This window comes from Amblyomma americanum, chromosome 3, assembly GCF_052857255.1.
Source record: "Amblyomma americanum isolate KBUSLIRL-KWMA chromosome 3, ASM5285725v1, whole genome shotgun sequence".
Classification (NCBI taxonomy): domain Eukaryota; kingdom Metazoa; phylum Arthropoda; class Arachnida; order Ixodida; family Ixodidae; genus Amblyomma; species Amblyomma americanum.
This window is the reverse complement of record NC_135499.1, coordinates 62,499,115-62,516,460: the sequence shown is the minus strand read 5'-3', so window position 1 is coordinate 62,516,460 and position 17,346 is coordinate 62,499,115. Positions and strand designations below refer to the sequence as shown.

General features: G+C 44.1%; 1 protein-coding gene across 1 annotated transcript; it reads left to right on the top strand.

Moving 5' to 3' along the window:
* The first annotated feature begins 9,211 nt into the window (after positions 1-9,211).
* On the top strand, positions 9,212-17,022 carry LOC144123773 (uncharacterized). Its single transcript, XM_077656530.1, has 4 exons — positions 9,212-9,296; positions 11,455-11,561; positions 12,571-12,636; positions 16,915-17,022. Exons 1-4 carry the CDS (start codon positions 9,212-9,214, stop codon positions 17,020-17,022), a joined length of 366 nt encoding a protein of 121 aa, XP_077512656.1.
* Positions 17,023-17,346: the final 324 nt, after the last annotated feature.

Genomic DNA, 17,346 nt, shown 5'->3' with positions numbered 1-17,346 from the left:
TAGGAATGACGACTTTCTTTGTACGGGTGCTATTAACTCGACATAAGCAGTCCCAGCACCCTATTTTCGGGACCGAACACTGGGAGCCTCTGTTGGATGCAGATGTCTGATGTTTTGGAACTGCACACATTAAACAGAATTTACTTCATGGGAGTAAACGGCTTATCCTAGAGCGCACAATAAAGATCTACAATTAGTATCAACCACGGCTGCTTCCGCTTCTGTTCACAGACTACGGATGCTGCGAGGAACCGACTCAGTTGTATAAGCGAATATTAATATGAAAGCGCTATTCCAGTGGGTAAACCCCGAGCGAGATTTTGCGATGTTTGTGGGTCTGTGGCAAATGAAAACAATAAAAATAGATCAAACATTCGCGACTGGGATTTCAACACGTGGCGGCCCAAACAGCTTCGCCTGGTAATGTGGGTGAGCACTACGCTATCGCTGCAGCCGAAAACGCCTCGTGTTAAACTGAAACGCACACTCGCACGGTAGATTGCACATCGCCTTCACCAACTAAATCTACTGTCAAACTTATATTCAAGCTTTGAGCTACGTGGTGGCAGTGGCAGAAAGATGCGAGTTGCATGCGTTGGCGTGGACAACATTGTGGCAGAAACAAGAGACTAGAGCAATAAGCGTTTGCTTTGACAACATTGCGGCAGAAATGCGGCACTGCAGCCTAGGCTGCCGGCGTACATTTTGTAAATTTGCATTGATGACAGTTTAAGATGCGCATAACTGGCTGCCTGGGTCAGTGGATACCTCAGACGCGCTTTGAGGTATGTGGCTGTTGTCTCCGCCTAAAAAAACTGTGCTTTCGAACAGTATTTTATGCTTAGCGAGGCTAAACCTCTAGCTATTTCATTCCTCGTTTTTAAATAGCCCTTACGTGTACTACTATGTACTTTGCTTTAGTTATGATGAAATCCTTCGCATTTCCAGCTTCGTTTAGGAACAAAATGCGTTTGAGATTTTTGTAGAAATTTGGCCGAGCTCTATTTACAGACTTCCCGGTAGGTATCCATCCTCCCACCGCACCAGCAATAATTTGTTGTGTGTTGTGTGTTGGGTTTTATGGCACATAGGCAGCTAAGGCCATCATGCGCCAAACTCAAGGTGTAGAATTGGCTTTCTGTAGAATGTTTACGAATATCAAAAAATGCCGATGGCGTAGATGACCTAAAAACATTGTGCTGCCTAGTAAAAGAAGAGAAGAAATTTGGAAATCGCTAATGGTAAAAGCCTTAAAGAAGGTCAGGCAGCCTTAGCGGCTATCCTTGGCTAGGCAAGGATCCTGAGGTTCCCAACCAATCAAATAAAAAGCCTCAGCCTACTTCTCAGGAATGAGAAAGTGGATGAGGTGTATCATGTAATAAAGGGAACCAGTGGTTCAAAAATTAGTTTTTCGAGGACGCCCGCTGCTTTTAAAAAGCTAAAAACGGAGGGTATGTTAACAATGGCATTATCAGCTAAGAGCAATGTTGGGTGAAAAGGAATGTATTCATGACAAAATTGAGTGAAGTACTTTTTTCTTAGTTTTTCTAGTTTCACACATGAGAATAGAATGTGGTTAACAGTAAGTTCTTCTCCGCATTCCTCGCAACCAGGTTTATCTTGTTTTGTTAGCAGGAAGTTGTGCGTGAGGTGCGTGTGGCCTATTCGCAGACGGCATAAAACCACTTTGATGGACTTGGACGGACACTTGGATCTCCATCCACTTTGATGGATGGAGATGGACTTTGTCTCCTGCAATAATGTAAAGTGGGCCGGTGGCAGCGGACACTTCAGATAGAACCCGTCCAGACGGCACACGTCCATGGTATTTTTTCCAGGTATTAGCCTTTTACTCTAGCACTTCTTATTACCAAAGCAGTGCCTCATCCTCGCCTCATTTGAAATGCCATCTGTGCCGGCCGTCACAACATGATGTTACATGACGGTCCCATGGATATTCATATTTGCTTCTAGCCCTATTAATAAGACACGTGGTGATTGAAGTTACCATCAAATAAGCACTTAATATCCACCCGAAGTTTATTGCTTTGTACATAGTGATTGTTTCCACCTCGATTGCACGCTAAGAACCAGAGTGTTGTGTGTAAAAGGACCGGAACCAGCTTTTGGCTGATTATAATTCGATTGGCACCACACTTCTTGCATTTAGAATTCGTCTTTGCGTTTAAAACCTTAGATGCTGCGCCGCTGCTGTCTTCGAATGGAAGTCGAATGACCCATTTGATTGCATTTGATGAAGTCGTTTGCTTGTCGACGAGCGAAGGTTGGTATCCTGATTGTCGGAAACGTGAATGATGATTGCAGCCCGCGCTTTTGTGAGAAGCACGCAAAAGATGTTGCAAAGCTTTCTTCTAAAGTAAAACTGAACACTATTGCTCATTCTTGTGTATTTCTTGGTGTTAGACCTGACGCGTGCATTTAAGGCACGAGTTCTCACTAAAACCTAAGAACTGCATAATTAACCGCAGCACCTCATGTGCAATATTCTCGGTCAAAAATTGTGAATTTTGGAAAATTGTAAGGTAGTGTTAAAGAAATATTGAAGTTTCTTCCGATGTGTAACAAAATTTTGTTTTTACCGTTTTTCCATCGCTCGTATCGAGCAGTTTAGAATGCCGTAGAAAAGCAATAGGGAACGCTTTTTGGGATAGCAAAAACCGGTAATAGCCCAAAAATGCAAGTCTGCCGATGGGAGATCTGGGAGTATATGGATTGTTACAGTGAAATCTTGCAATATGTGAAAAATTGCCTGCATAAACTCAATTCTGTTCAAAAATGCTTTTGTCCAGGATTTTCGGGCATGATTTCTTCAAACTGATGCTCCAACCTTTCATTTTCATCCAGCAAAATCGTACACCGCTACACACTGAGAAAGAAGATTATGCTTTTATGCACCTGTTTACACCTTCAGCATCTGTGCTATGAGATTTTAATTGCAAGATTACGCATCAAATATAATTTTTACACCGCTACCAACTAGGCAGTCAGATTACCTGTCCGTCAATTTTTTAACACTTTTCCTATTTGAAGGCGAAAAATTGCCTTCCAATCTTAATTGTTTTCCTGTAACAGCGATTGAATTTTTGTGAAGTGGGTGAATCACAAGCAGTCGCGTAAAATAAGTCACAAAATAACTGGAGCCCGACATCCTCGGATACCCTTGTGAAATGGGGAAAAAAGGATATTTTGAGGGAAAATGCACCATGATAAACGAGGAACTCAAACTACTACCCTACCCTGTCATCAAAAAAGCACAAAAATGCTGCCACCCTAAGCATTCATTTTGTATTTCAAGTGTAGATGTGAAGCTTTCTCTTGTAGGCAATTAAAATTAGTTTCTAATCGACACACAGGCAATCCTCCTGTAGAAGGTCATGACATCTATATATTGAAAAGCAGGCAAGTGGATTCTACCTTCCAGAAGCGGCTATTGGAGCTGTGACCTTGATGTGTGTCTCCAGAGGGGAGGCAGTCCCTTCCCAATGTGTGATTTTACGGCACGTTCACAGTACATAACAGAGCGGTTTTCAGTTTGGGCATCCAAGACATGAGTAGCCCTGGCTAACAATGAGCCACCACCAACTGAACTGCAATAAGACAGCAACAAAGTTTTTGATTTTCACATTAGGGCTGCGCAATTCTGACATTTATAGAACATCAACAGCCATTGTGGAGCATGGAAGAAGATCATATCACATAGTTTTGATAAAACAGACTCTGGAGGCAGTGAAAGAAAGTCAAGAAATTTCACCAAAAACAATGCTACTCAATAGTGTGCCCACTGTGTGACAAACTTCAAGGAAAGAAATCATACATCTTATGCTCAGCAGTGGTATCCCGAGGCCTTCCTTGATACACAAGGTTGAGAAACAACTAAAAAGCTTGCATGGGCAGATTCAGCTTCTAGATTTTACGTGAAACATGCATCAAACAACGTAGAAGTTATAGTGCAGGCCGGCTTTAAATGAAATTGTCATGGGGCCCTCCACAATCTTAGTGGAGAAAAAAACGCAGAATGCAAGAAAACTTGGCACAAGAAGCTGCAAGACTGCCTCTCGCCATAAAAGCTGAGATGAATGCACGTATATTTCGCAAGGTAACATGGTTCAAAGCGCCGAGCCGTGTGGCCGTTATTTTTTAACGTAAGCACTTCGCTGCACCCATATCCAGTAATTCTGGACAAAAGCATTTTTGAGCGGGAAACCGTTAATGGGCGCAATTATTTCATATAATATAAGATTTTGCTATAACAATCAATATACCCGCAGATCAGTTGACGGCAGTCTTCTATTTTTTTTCTATTCACACGTTTGCTATCGTCAAAAGCGCTCCTCATTGCTTTTCTATGGCACTCATAACTGTTAGATGCGATCGATGGAAATACTTTAAAAGAAAAATTTTGCTACAAATCAGAATATTGGACCATTTCCTTAAATATTTTCATAACAGTGATTTACAATTTTGCAATTTTAGAAATATTTGCCCGAGAAAGCTGGACATGTTTTGTGTAAATGTACGCCACTGTTCTCAGAAAAAAAAAACAGCCCCTAGCCCTGGAGTTAGCTTCAGCACTCCGTGTGGGAACAGTTCTTGACCCTGAGTACCGAAAAAGCAAAAGCTTAACGGGAGCGCAAGCAGGAGCATTTTAATTTGCGGTAATTTACAACCTCAACATTGACAAAAGTAGCGTATGGTATCGCAACTTGAGCCCACTCATAGATACCCACTTCATGCAAAGTGGATGGATCATCGATATATGACGCTCGCCTTGCCAACTCTGTGATTTGCAATAAACTGCTGCACGGTGGAATGCTAACAGCGGCCGCAGTGCGTGCGTCAGAGATGCAGTGAAGGAGCCCCTCAACAGATCTATCGCTATACGAAGTCACGAGTTAGAGCATCATGCAATTAACCGGCCTTATTCCTTGTAAATGCTTGAAGCACGCCACTCGCCGCAGATGTTCCCCGAAACTGGCACCCAGCCGCAAAGCTTCAGGACGTCGAGAGAGGTGACATTGCAAAAGCGCACTCCTCGAAGCAGTCTCTCGCCCCCCTTAGTTTTTCTTTCTGCTGACACGCGAATTAACTCCACGCAATAAATGCGCGACACTTAGCAACTTTACCATCATCTTTTTTTTATTTTAGCATAACATGAAATGCCTTATGCTGCCACAAGATTAATTGCCGCAACATTATGCATTCGTTCACACTGGCATTACTTTTTCTTTATTAACAGGCCAAGTCTTTTAGAAAATAATTCACTCCATTTTATGTTGAACTCAAGCAGACGCGTCATACGGTCACCAAACCATTTATGCTTGATGCAAATAACATCGCCTATACGGACCGTTTTCGCGAACTGGTGCACTTCGAGCGGGAGCGCTCCATGTGCGATGCTTCATGTGCTCTTAGGTGCAATGCGGTCAATCGCATGGTAATGGCAGTACGCCAACGCCATTAGTTGTAGGGGGATTCTTTGAGAGGAATCCACCGCTTCCTTCTTGATCTGTGATCGACTTTAGAAACAGTTGGTTACAATGTCACGAAAGAGAAATATTGCATGCATTCCTCTCACAAGGGCAGCAGAGGGTGCTGAGAATTATCTGAACTTCTGTTAATCCATGGCAGTGGTGTTGCGTCTTTGATGTCGTCTGTCGCCTTCATTTGTACTCACGTGAAGTGAATTCGTTTACAACAGGAATAGAAACCCTGGCGCTTGTATTAATTTGGTTGGCACGTGGACTAAATTGATTGGCTGTCGGAATAAATGCACTTGCGCTTGTATTAATTGCTTTGGCTCGGAGTTTTTTTATTCCATACCTCAAAGGCCCCTGGCATGGGACATTACATGAGGGATGGGCATGGCAGTTAAACAACAATGACCTTGATAGTGGTATTAAAAGAGATGGCGTTAATATGATTCACGGCGTCCTGTGGTAGATCAGTGCAGTGTCGGGATGACGTGACGAAAAAAGATCGAGAATGAGCGGTAGTTCTTGCGGTGGGACGTAGACGGCATTATGATGACTAATACGGCTTGAGAGGCGATAAGGAGGTGATATGGCTTATTCTCCTAGAGATGAATGATAATTGTAAAAAAGGCCGCACAATCGAGAAATGTTTAGTGGCGTTTCAACGCTGGGTAAGTTGGCTCTAGATTTTAAAGGAGACACACTAGTGTAGGCGAATAATCAGAATACACAACGCGTATAACACGATTTTGTATTTTTTCTAAGATCAAAGAGAGGTTAGACAGGTGAGTATCCGAAATTGCTAAAGCGTATTCTAGGTTTAGGACGGACAAAAGTAAGGTATGATAAAGATTTGATGGATGAGGTAGGAACTCGTAGATTGTGCCGTATGAAACCAAGGGTAAGATTAGCCTCGTTAGCTATGTTCATGATATGAGATGGCTGCATTAGGTTTTGCGTTATAGTAATAGAAAGTACTTACATGAAGAGAAGGGCGACGCTTCCGAACCAAAAAGAGCGTATTAAAAAGGAGTATGCATCTGCCGATGATGAAACGAAATCAAACATGTTTTGGAAATATTAAGAGACATTAACAAACATTTGCATCAAGTTTCGATTCGGTTAAGTTCTTGTCGAAGAATTCCAACGTCAGTACTGTTAGTGATCGGGCGGCAAATTACACAATGCTCAGCAAATAAGCGAATAGTAGAGAAATTATTGGAAGGAAGAGCGTCAATGTATCTGAGGAAAAGAAAGGGTCCTAGGACTGTACCTTGGTAAACACCTGAAATGACCGAGCTACGAGAAGAATTGCAACCATAGACAAGCTGCACTGTGTTAGTCAAAAGGTTAGAAAGCAATTCCAATACTAACGGATTAAGATTTAGGCACGATAGCTTTAGTAGCAGCCTTTCATGCGGTACTTTATTGAAAGACATTCGAAATCAAGGAAGAGAGTGCCAGTAGGAACGTTTCGGTCAAGATTGGAGCTTAGGTCGTTAATAAAGAGAGCCAATTGGGAGTAACATGAACGTGGTTACAATATCCGTGTTGGTTAGTATGAAAAAATTTACAGAGACAAGAAATATGACTATGTGCGAATAAATATTACGTTCCATTCGTTTTGAACATACGCTTGTGTGGGAAATGCGGCGGTAACTTTTGCATGAAACTGGTGAGCCCTTTTTAGGGACTGGAATGATCGCACCAACTTTCCAATAGTTTGGAACGACACATTTTGATATGGACTGCTGAAAAAGGTGGCACAACATTATGCTTACAATGGTTTATGTATTTTTTAGAATTTTAGAATTTATGCCATCTATGCCAGATGAAGATGTAAGTTTCAACAATTCAATGATTTTCATGACGCCATTAGCATCAAATGTAATCTTTGGCATAACTGGGTGGCCGAGAGCTGGGAACTCCAATAAGTCACCATCGGTTTCGCTTGTCAAAACTGAAGAAAAAAGTTATTAAGAGCGTGGCTAGATTCGTGTTCCGGGATAAGGTTGTGGTCGTCGTCATCTAACTTTAAAGGCTTAGAATTTGCTCGGTTTATAGTTTTCAAGAGCTTGCGGGGGTACAGTCAGCATTGAAGGTAGGACAGGCGAGAAAAATGTACGTTTTGTTTTGCCTGATCAGGATAAGTATGCTTTTTTCTAGAGAATAATATCTTTCCCATGCAAATGTGGTGTCAAAGCGTTTTGCGGATCGAAACAGTCTTTTCTCTTTGTTTCTGAGGCGTTTCAGCTCTTTGTTGAACCAAGGCGACGATGGCTTTTCCGTGACAGTGATAGTTGGGACGTGTTTATGCATTATTTGATACATCTTGTTTCTCAAAATGAACCAGTTATCTTGGATTGATCGTTCTGAAAAATCTCAGAGAAACCACATGCAGAAATCAGAAATTTAATTAGTTGGCATCCAGATTAGAAAAGCTCGCGCTTGTGTTAACTGTGCTGTCATTCAGATTAAGTTGGCTGGTGCTGGTAATATAAGAGTTGGCGTTTTGAATAAATTTTTTGGCACTTACATGAAGTCTTTGGCACTCGAAAGAACTTGCATCACGTGCAGAGTATATTGATTGCCGCTGTTCAGAATATTTTTGCTGCCACTTGTGTTAAACTGAGGGGGAAAACTTCTGGAAAGCTAAACATCCGACTCCGCAGCTCACTATGCAGAGTGCCGTAGGGGACGTGCACAAGTTGTTGATTCGGATTCAACCTGTGGCAGAATGCGGTGGTCGTTTTTTCTTTTTTACCGAGAAATATCTTCCATCTGAAACAAGTTATCAATTTATTTCGCCTCCTTAAAATTAGCCGTAAATTATAATATACAAAACCTTCCAGCATGCCTGTAGTAGCCTCAAAGACTGTCGGCTCATTGTGAACATATTTTAGCGAGCCCCTCAACTGCCCCCCATTCGTTCGTCTTCATAGTAATTTTCTACTAATATGTAAAATGGTTCGACCGTAAATGCACCGCACAATGACGAACGACCACTCAGATACAAGAGTACATGGTAGACTACTGAGAGGAACTCTCGAATACACGCTCTCGGTTATAAGCTGTTTCATACTTCTGTCCAGGAAGATGTCTAGTTAGCTGCAGACGCATCCCTTCGCCGGAGACCGCACTCATAAAAACAAATTAATTTCCATAGCCGGTTACTTGGCCTAGCAATCGCAAGAAATGTCGTTTTAGCAATAGAGGATGGCAGTGCGGCGCCTCAAAACAAATCTATTTCGCATATCAAAATGTGAAAAAAAATTATCTATAGGCTGCTGTTCCTGCGTATTCGGAAAATTAGAATATTTTGAACTACGTAGAAGGAGCAAGCGTTACCATCGGAGCCATGTATTTCACTTGGTGGAAAGAGATAGCTAACCCTGCATGTCAAACAATTCATTTCCATCACTCCTCATTTTGATTGCTCTCCTAGGCATATTTTCAGTTGCTGTAGAAGGCATGTTAGGCTTCAGAAAATGGATAGACTTTGCCGGATGTTTTCGCATGCTCCCAAGGCTAGGCATCGCTCAAGTGTGTGCTGCGATATAGGACGTACAGCAAGTTGTCCTCGCTTTTATTTTGCTTTTGTAGAATTTTAATTCTCCCTCGTTATGCTATGCTATTATTCCTTTGACTTCTTTGAGCGGAGGAATTCTCGGATTTTCTTCCTGCGTCGGTAGTCGACCACGGAAATGATGAAGGTCGCAATGCTTTTCGTTCTGCTGCAAATGTGCGGTGCATTGCCGAAACTCGTAGAGAAAGGAAAATTCCAGGTGTGCGAAGGAGAATACAGTAAGTAACTGGTTTTTCATGAATGATCGAAGTGGTGACATGAACTGGAACGTTGACGAAGGGGAAGGTTAGTAAGAACTTGGCAGTCTACCGCACTTCACGTTTATAATGCGTGTAATAAGAAAGGTCACCACATCATATGGTAAGTTTTTGGCTTTGGCTATCCGCTGATAAGCCTAAGGTAGCGAGATTGAATCCCCGCCATTCCGGCCCCGTGCTGTGCAATCTCAGCACAACTTAGAGCCACTGCTATTCAAAATAATGCTTACCATTTCATTATGGCATCCCTATATTTCAACACGCCTCGGTTCGGGACCCACATAAAACTTAGCCCAATCTTACTTCTTCCTTACATTCTCCAAAGTCATTGTTCATACGAAGCAAGCATGGAAAGTAATGCCCCTTCATAGTTTTCTCCTGCGAGGAAACAATAATGTTAAAAAATCTCACCCTTTCGCAAAATGTTGATTCCCATTTATGTGAGTACATATTTGCCGTAGTCAGAAAGATGGCGTCATTATAACAGTTCCCAAAATTTTACTTCTTTATTCATCATTATCATCAGCCTGATTACGCCCACTGCAGGACAACTGCCTCTCCTATATTTCTCCAATTAGCTCTCAGCTTTTCCAACTGCGGACACGCTATCTCAGCAAACTTCCTATCTACGCTTGTGTCTTATGCGCGTTATAAACAAAAGAATGTGATTGAATTGCTGATGATAGAAAGAGAAGCTGTGTGGACCAATAATGAACGTTTGAGCACTGTGTATAAATAAAGTTTGAAACTTAAAGGAGCGCTAATGATACGGTGGCACGAATAAAACAAAAGGCTGCACTGTTAGAAAAGACATGATAAGAATGAACATCTCAAAGGCCGGAAAAACCCAACCACTGTATATGTTTCTCCATCACGACAACGCCCGCCATCGCCCCAGCCCAAAAACAGAGGTGGTGATTGAGAACTTTATTTGGCTGTACTTCCCTGTGTACCTTACATTCTTTGGTTAGCACGCTCGCATTCACGTTTTTCCAAGTCACTAAGGTATGAACTCAGCAGACGAAAATTTGAAAAGGATAAAGTCATCATTCGTGTATGAAAAATTGGCCACCTCTGAAAACAACCTGGTACAAGGAAGTGATGATGATGATGATTGATTTTTATGGCGCAAGGACATCTGTGGCAAAAGAGCGCCATGACGCAAGGTATTTTCAAATTCTCGAAGTGGGGTCGAAGGCCCATTTCCCAAGCATTTCACCCTAAAGAAGCCGGGCATCAGACCAGGGGAAACCTTGTACCAATTGTATCACCGGTGGGTACCCGGCGGCACTGGGGATCGAACCCTACACCTCCCGCATGCGAGGTGGATGCTAACCACTTGGCCTACGCTGCGGTATGGTACAAGGAATCAAGGAACCATTGCATGCCTATCTTTCTCGTGGGCGCAAAGGCGCATCAGTGGCCGGAGATTACAATGAAAAACAACACATGCCCGGAGATATGTCGCAGCACACCTTGAGACTTCTTGAGTTTGAATTATCGCTGCTCAATAAAAAAAAAATCAAGGACATTACAGTACAGGCACACCACACGCCTCATTAACCATTTGACACTGCTTGCAACAGAAACCATACAAGCGCCAAAAACGCTCTTCTAAATCTTATCTTTATGAAGCAGTAGTACTATGTTATACAGCAGAAGTACCAAAATTAGACAGTTTTGTCATGAAGCAAAACGTTTTACTGAATAAATTGCTGACGAGGTGAGAAGCATTCCTCCTGCACATTTTATTTTCCTACGAAGGGCACTTTTATTACTTTCGCCGAGTACCGCGTTTTTTAAGGAGCAATTCCTCCGCCGCATCTTGCCGCCTTTGAGCGGCAAACCGCGGTGTTTCCAACACATGATAAGCGAAATGTGGTCATCGTGGGGCAGATATTTTGCACTATATGATGCGGAGTGGAACGATGAAGATAATGGAGAATAGTAATGCCAAGACCTTGACAACGTGACCATGTATGGTAGTGTTGGTTGAAGCCTTTGTGTATTTTAAATTTCTGCTAAGCATAAAGCGTGACAGTCGCGGGCAAATTCAAAGCATCGTATATTTATTGTCTTAATTGCTGTATTTACGTCAATTTTCATTATTTTTCTACAGGTGTTATTACTGCGGGGAAAGCAGCAAAGTGCGGATCTCGTATCCTGCAGCATTGTATGGCCTACACTGTGATGCGCTACGGCCTGCCAACCAGCGTGTGTCAAAGGGTATTGGCTGTGATGGTGACCAGCGCCTTCCATCATTTCATTGCCCCTAAACAAGAATATAATGAGCCAGGTTATGTCAGTTGAAAGAGGATATTACCCTCTCTTCGCCATGTAACAATCTGAGCCTTGGTAAACTACAGTCCCTCTGATGACGAACTTCTAAAATTAAGTGTTCAAATGGTATAACTTACGTTCAATGAAAGCAAAATTTGGAGAACGCGAAACTTGCCCCGCCGCGGTGGCTCAGTGGTTAGGGCGCTCGACTACTGATCCGGAGTTCCCGGGTTCGAACCCGACCGCGGCGGCTGCGTTTTTATGGAGGAAAAACGCTAAGGCGCCCGTGTGCTGTGCGATGTCAGTGCACGTCAAAGATCCCCAGGTGGTCGAAATTATTCCGGAGCCCTCCACTACGGACCTATTTGTTCCTCTCTTCTTTCACTCCCTCCTTTATTCCTTCCCTTACGGCGCGGTGCAGGTGTCCAACGATATATGAGACAGATACTGCGCCATTTCCTTTCCACCAAAAAAAAAAACCAAAACCAACGCGAAACCTGGTGCAATTTGTCATAACTGATAGGTGTGCCATCGAGTGCCGAGATGTACGCCATGCGTGACAAGTTTTCGTTCCCTTGGTTGAAAACAAAAGAAAAGATACATTTCCATTCGATTCATACTACAAGACGTTCGTTTGCATTTTATTTTGATCATAAATTATTCCCACCTTAAGATATTCATTTAGAAGACAACTGAATAGAATCTTTATCGCCAAAAAGGGTTACTACAATACGATTATTAAAAAACGGAATCACTAAAAAAAAGAAAAACGGACTTTCTGAAACGCAAGCTTGCCTACTGATACTCACAGAGACATTATTTTTAATTTGTCGTTTCAGTTTTATATTATATAGTATTACAGTTTTTTGTGGAACAGTTGCGTGGACAAATTTAGATTGTTCAGAAAATTGTTCACGCAATTAATCACTAGTGGTGTTTCTGCGTTGCATTACAGGGTTTCAAAACGATATGCGTATACATACGTCTGTGCTTTCACAAGCATAGAGACCTAAAGTTGAAGGTAAGCGATTGATTTTTACCCTACACGGGATCAGCACACGCTGCTTCCCGGCGCAGCGGCAGAAATTTGCGCGCTAGCCGCCTAGCTCTCTTGAAGGACACTCAATGGTTCGATGAAAATTCGCATGCTCAGGCATTGGATCAAAGAAAAGGGGTTGCGGTCACTGACCAAGTCATGAAATTCAAGACGATTCGGAACCTCGCACGGGTTCCTTGATCACTGAGCGGGACAAGAAATCGTTGCGACTTATATACGCAACACGTGGCATAAAGAGCGTGCGAAGATGGGTGACATGGTTCCATGCACCCGGTTCATGGTAGTTGGTGTCGACTAGATGATTAGAGATTCCATCTGCCGCCGAGATGATACGTTGCTTTCCCTCGCTATTACAGTGCGTGGTCCCGTCACTCTTGTGAGCGTTCTCTTGCACATGCTAGGCAATGGCGTTCGTCGTGTGATTATTTATTACGCCATGTTTGGGGTCGTTAAGCCTTCTGGGGAACTTTCCTGCTTTGCCAATGTAAACCTGAGGGCAATCAGCTCATTGGATCTGGTAGATGACAAATTGAAATGCTTCAATCGGCAGTTTGTCTTTCACGTTCACGAGCAGGTTACGGAGCTTGCTCGTCGCTATGTGGGCAATGCGCATGCCATATTTTGAAAACACGCGCGAAAGGGCGCCTCTGATTCTCTGCACGTAAAGAAGGGCAGCACGTGCCTGGAATGACTTGTTGCTTTGTGTTTCAGGCTGTAAGATCCGCTTCTGAATATTGTAGACAAAGCGACTAGGCTAGCCGTTATTATTCAGCTCTCGGTAAATCGTCCTCAGCTCGCTTTCCAATAAATTTTCATCTCAGCAGATGGGTACGGCACGTGTTAAGGGCGATACCACCGACGTCTTGTGGCCAGCCGGAAGATAAGACATAAAATTGAGGTAGCAACCTGTATGCGTAGGCTTCCTAGAGGCCAAGAAGGTGAGGGCGCCCTTATCCCTGCGAACCAGTACATCCAGGAATGGCAAAGAAGCGTATTTGTCAAGTTCAAGGGTGAACTGTATATGTGTATTCTGAGAGTTTATGCTGTTCAAGAAGCGCGAGACGTTTTGCTTCTTCAAAAAGCAGAACCAGTCGTCTACTTAGTGGCAGAGGACTTTCGGTGCAGGTTTTAAGGTGGCTGGTACCTTTTCTTCCAGGGCTTCCACTACTGAATTGGCTGTTGTAACTGAAACTGACGCCCCCATTGCCGTGCTTTGTGTCTGCTGATAGAAGCTGCCCCCGTAAGAAAAATAAGTGTTGCAAAGGCAAAATCTCAGCAGCTCGTAAAGCTCCGGAAAGTCGAAGGGTGTGTGGCCAGGGAGACCAGTAGTAGCTTCCAGGGCTTTTTCACGCGTAGATTCTGCTAAATCCACTGGTACGCTAGTAAAATGCGACGTCACGTCAAACGAAATCATAATGTCGTCTTCACCCAGCGAGATGCCATGCAACTTAGGTGCAAACGTGGACGAATTTCCAACATGCGTTGGTGTCTAACCAGCTAGAGGACTCAACGCCTGGTGAAGATATGCTGACAGTCGATAAAGTGGCGACCATCGAACCATCGGACTTTCACTCCTCTAGCCCGTGACTCAACAAGCAGACTACAAACAAAGCTGCAACAACTGCTGGCCGAAGTGTTTATTTGGTCCCTCTACACCAAAAGGGCCTTTATTACCGGCTGCAATGCGCAAACGGTTCAGCTCCTGCAAATTACGGCCTGCCTAAAATCAACAAGCCTGGGGTACCACTTCGACTTATTGTCGACATCACCAGATTGCGACTTTATCGAATGTCATGCTTTCTTCACCAGGTGGTGTGTCCTCTTGCCGGTGTTGTGCTCGCGCTTCCTTCCTGCTGTCGAGTTCGGTGAATTTGGACATGAGGAGGATTCCCTGAGGACCACCGCGAGGGTGGGTGAGCCCTCAGGGGGAGACGTGGCTGCAGGAATGCCGGAAGCAGCGACGATAATAGCGTCCCCACGTGTTCGAACAGGAATGCCGGAAGCAGCAACGACCATAGCGTCCCCACGGATTCGTTCCAGTCCTCAGACGACGAAGTACAAGATCGGTGTTACCCTCTTCAGTTACGCCGGGGTTGAACAATTGCCCGAGTGCCGCACCTTCGACAGAGGTTCCGCGTTCCGGTCATCAGTACAAGGTCTTTCAACCCCTGCTGGGAGGCAGCCTGCATTTCTGTGTCACGCAGGCGCTTTCCGGGTCCACATGGGCGCGGTCCGGACACTCGTGCGCGCCCACATGGAGGCAGCGTGGACGACAACGTGACCGGGTCCTGTTCCCTTTCCCTCGACCGAGCTGCGGGAGAACATCAGGAGCTCCCTGCCGTGGGTGGCACCATCAGTGCCATCGTGTCATTGGATATCATTATTCGAACTGTATTCCCCAGCTAGGGATCTGGAGAATACGAAGAGTATTTACGGAGCTGCTGGTTTGGTACCTTGAGAGAGCCCCCTTCTTGAGAGATACCAGAGACTCCCGACTGCTAAGAAGCTCTCATTACTGAGAAGCACTCTCAGTTGCCCGTACTTGTAAATTATGTAAATAGTCTCTGTATAAAGTTTTCAAAGCTTTCTTCCTCCGATCGTCCTCGTCTCTCCTCCGGCTCAGTTACGCTACCTGAATCCCAACAACTGGTGGCAACGGTGAGATGCTGCTACCTGAATCCCAACAACTGGCGGCAGCGGTGGAATGCTGCTACCTGAATCTCGACACCGGTAAGACATCAACGCATGTGGGAAATTCGTTCACGTTTGAATCTAAGTTGCATGGCATCTCGCTGAGTGAAGACGACATAATGGTTTCGTTTGACGTGACATAGCTTTTTAATAGCGTACCAGTGTATTTAGGAGTAGCTGCGTGTGAAAAAGCCCTGGAAGCTGACCCTGGTCTCCCTGGCTGCACACCTTTCGACATTGCGGAACTTAGCGAGCTGCTGAGATATTGCCTTGGCAACACGTATTTTTCCTACGGCGGCCGTTTCTAACAGTAGCACAACGGCAAAGGGGCGTCAGTTTTAGTTACAACGGCCAATTTAATAGTGGAATCCCTGGAAGAAAAGGTACTAGCCACCTCCAATCCTGCACAGAAAGTCTTCTACAGCCACGTAGACGACTGCTTAGGCATTTTGAAGAAGCAAGACATCTCGCGCTTCCTGGACCGCCTAAACGCCAAGAATGCGCATATACAGTTCACCCTTGAACTTGATAAATACGGCTCTTTGTGATTCCTGGATGTACTGGTTCGCAGGGATAAAGATGCCCTCACCTTCTCGGTCTATAGGAAGCCTACGCGTACAGGTCGCTACCTCAATTTTATGTCTTGTCATCCGGCTGGCCACAAGACGTCGGTGGTATCGTCCTAAATAGCATGTGCAGTACGCATCTGCTCAAATGAAAATTCATTCGAAAACGAGCTGAGGAGAATTCACTGAGAGCTGAGTAATAACAGCTATCCATGTCGAATAGCCTACAATATTGAGAAGCGGATATTAAAGCCGGAAACACAAAGCTACAAGACATTCCAGACACGTGCTGCCATTCCTTACGTGCAGGGAATCAGCGAGGCACTATCGCGCTTGTTTTCAAAATATGACATGCTCGTTGCCCACATAACGACGAGCAAGCTCCGTAACCAGCTCGTGAGCGTGAAAGACAAACTGCCGATTGAATTATTTCTAGGTGTCATCTACCAGCTCCCATGTGCTGATTGCCCCTAGGTTTATATTGGCGAAACAAGAAAGTTCCCTAGAAGGCTTAACGACCACAAACGCGACGTAAGAAATAATAATCACACGACGAACTCCATTGCACAGCATGTGCAGCAGCATGCTCACAGGATTGACTGGGACCACGCCAATGTCAGCGCGATGAAAAAGAACGTGTCATCTCGGCGTCTGATGGAATCTCTAACCATACAATCGACTCCAGCTACCATGAACCGGGTTTAAGGAACCATGCCACTCATCTACTCACGCTCTTTACGCCACGTGTTCCGTCTATAAGTCGCGACTATTTCTTCTCCTGCTCAGTGATCAAGGAACCCGTACGAAGTTCCGAAACGTCTCGAACTTCATGACTTGTTCAGTGACCGCATTTCCTTTTCTTTTTTCTCTCTTCAAGGAGTCACTGAAACGGTATGTGGAAACCGCATCTTTTTTCTATCTTGTGTACACCTCACGGTGCACGCATGCAGTTCACTTAGAGTCTACATCTGCTTCATTTCCGCAGGACAGAAAACAATACGAGGCAACAATGACCGAATGCGTTGTGAAGAACACTGTCATGGCACTAAGCCGTTTCATTGTAAGTAGTCCGCTCCATGACTCTTACTTCTAGAGCGCGGAGAGCATTGTGATGACGAAATAAAAAGCCAATAACTTTTGATAAGCTCAAGAGCCGCAAAAAAGCAAATAATATTTTGTTGCGATGCCATAATGCATGCACCAGAGAATGTCTCATAAGCTCGTGTTTCTCGTTCATTACTTAGAAGAGTGTTCAAGCAGCTACTATGTCTCCAAATACTGTCAAGTAGAGCAAGAAAGTTCAAGCAATCCACCGTAAAACTTGCCTGAGATTTGCTTTTATCGCAATTTTTTTGCGTAGTCTTGCTCAAAGAAGACGTCTGATGGCAGATTAAACGAGAATGCTGCTTAAACTGCT

What these genes read in the sequence shown, in the direction of transcription:
- LOC144123773 (XM_077656530.1), top strand. Translation starts at nt 9,212, where the DNA reads ATGCTTTTCGTTCTGCTGCAAATGTGCGGTGCATTGCCGAAACTCGTA. An exon ending in GGTGTGCGAAGGAGAATACA is followed by an intron (nt 9,297 to 11,454) that starts GTAAGTAACTGG and finishes ATTTTTCTACAG; the next exon opens with GTGTTATTACTGCGGGGAAA. An exon ending in CAACCAGCGTGTGTCAAAGG is followed by an intron (nt 11,562 to 12,570) that starts GTATTGGCTGTG and finishes GTTGCATTACAG; the next exon opens with GGTTTCAAAACGATATGCGT.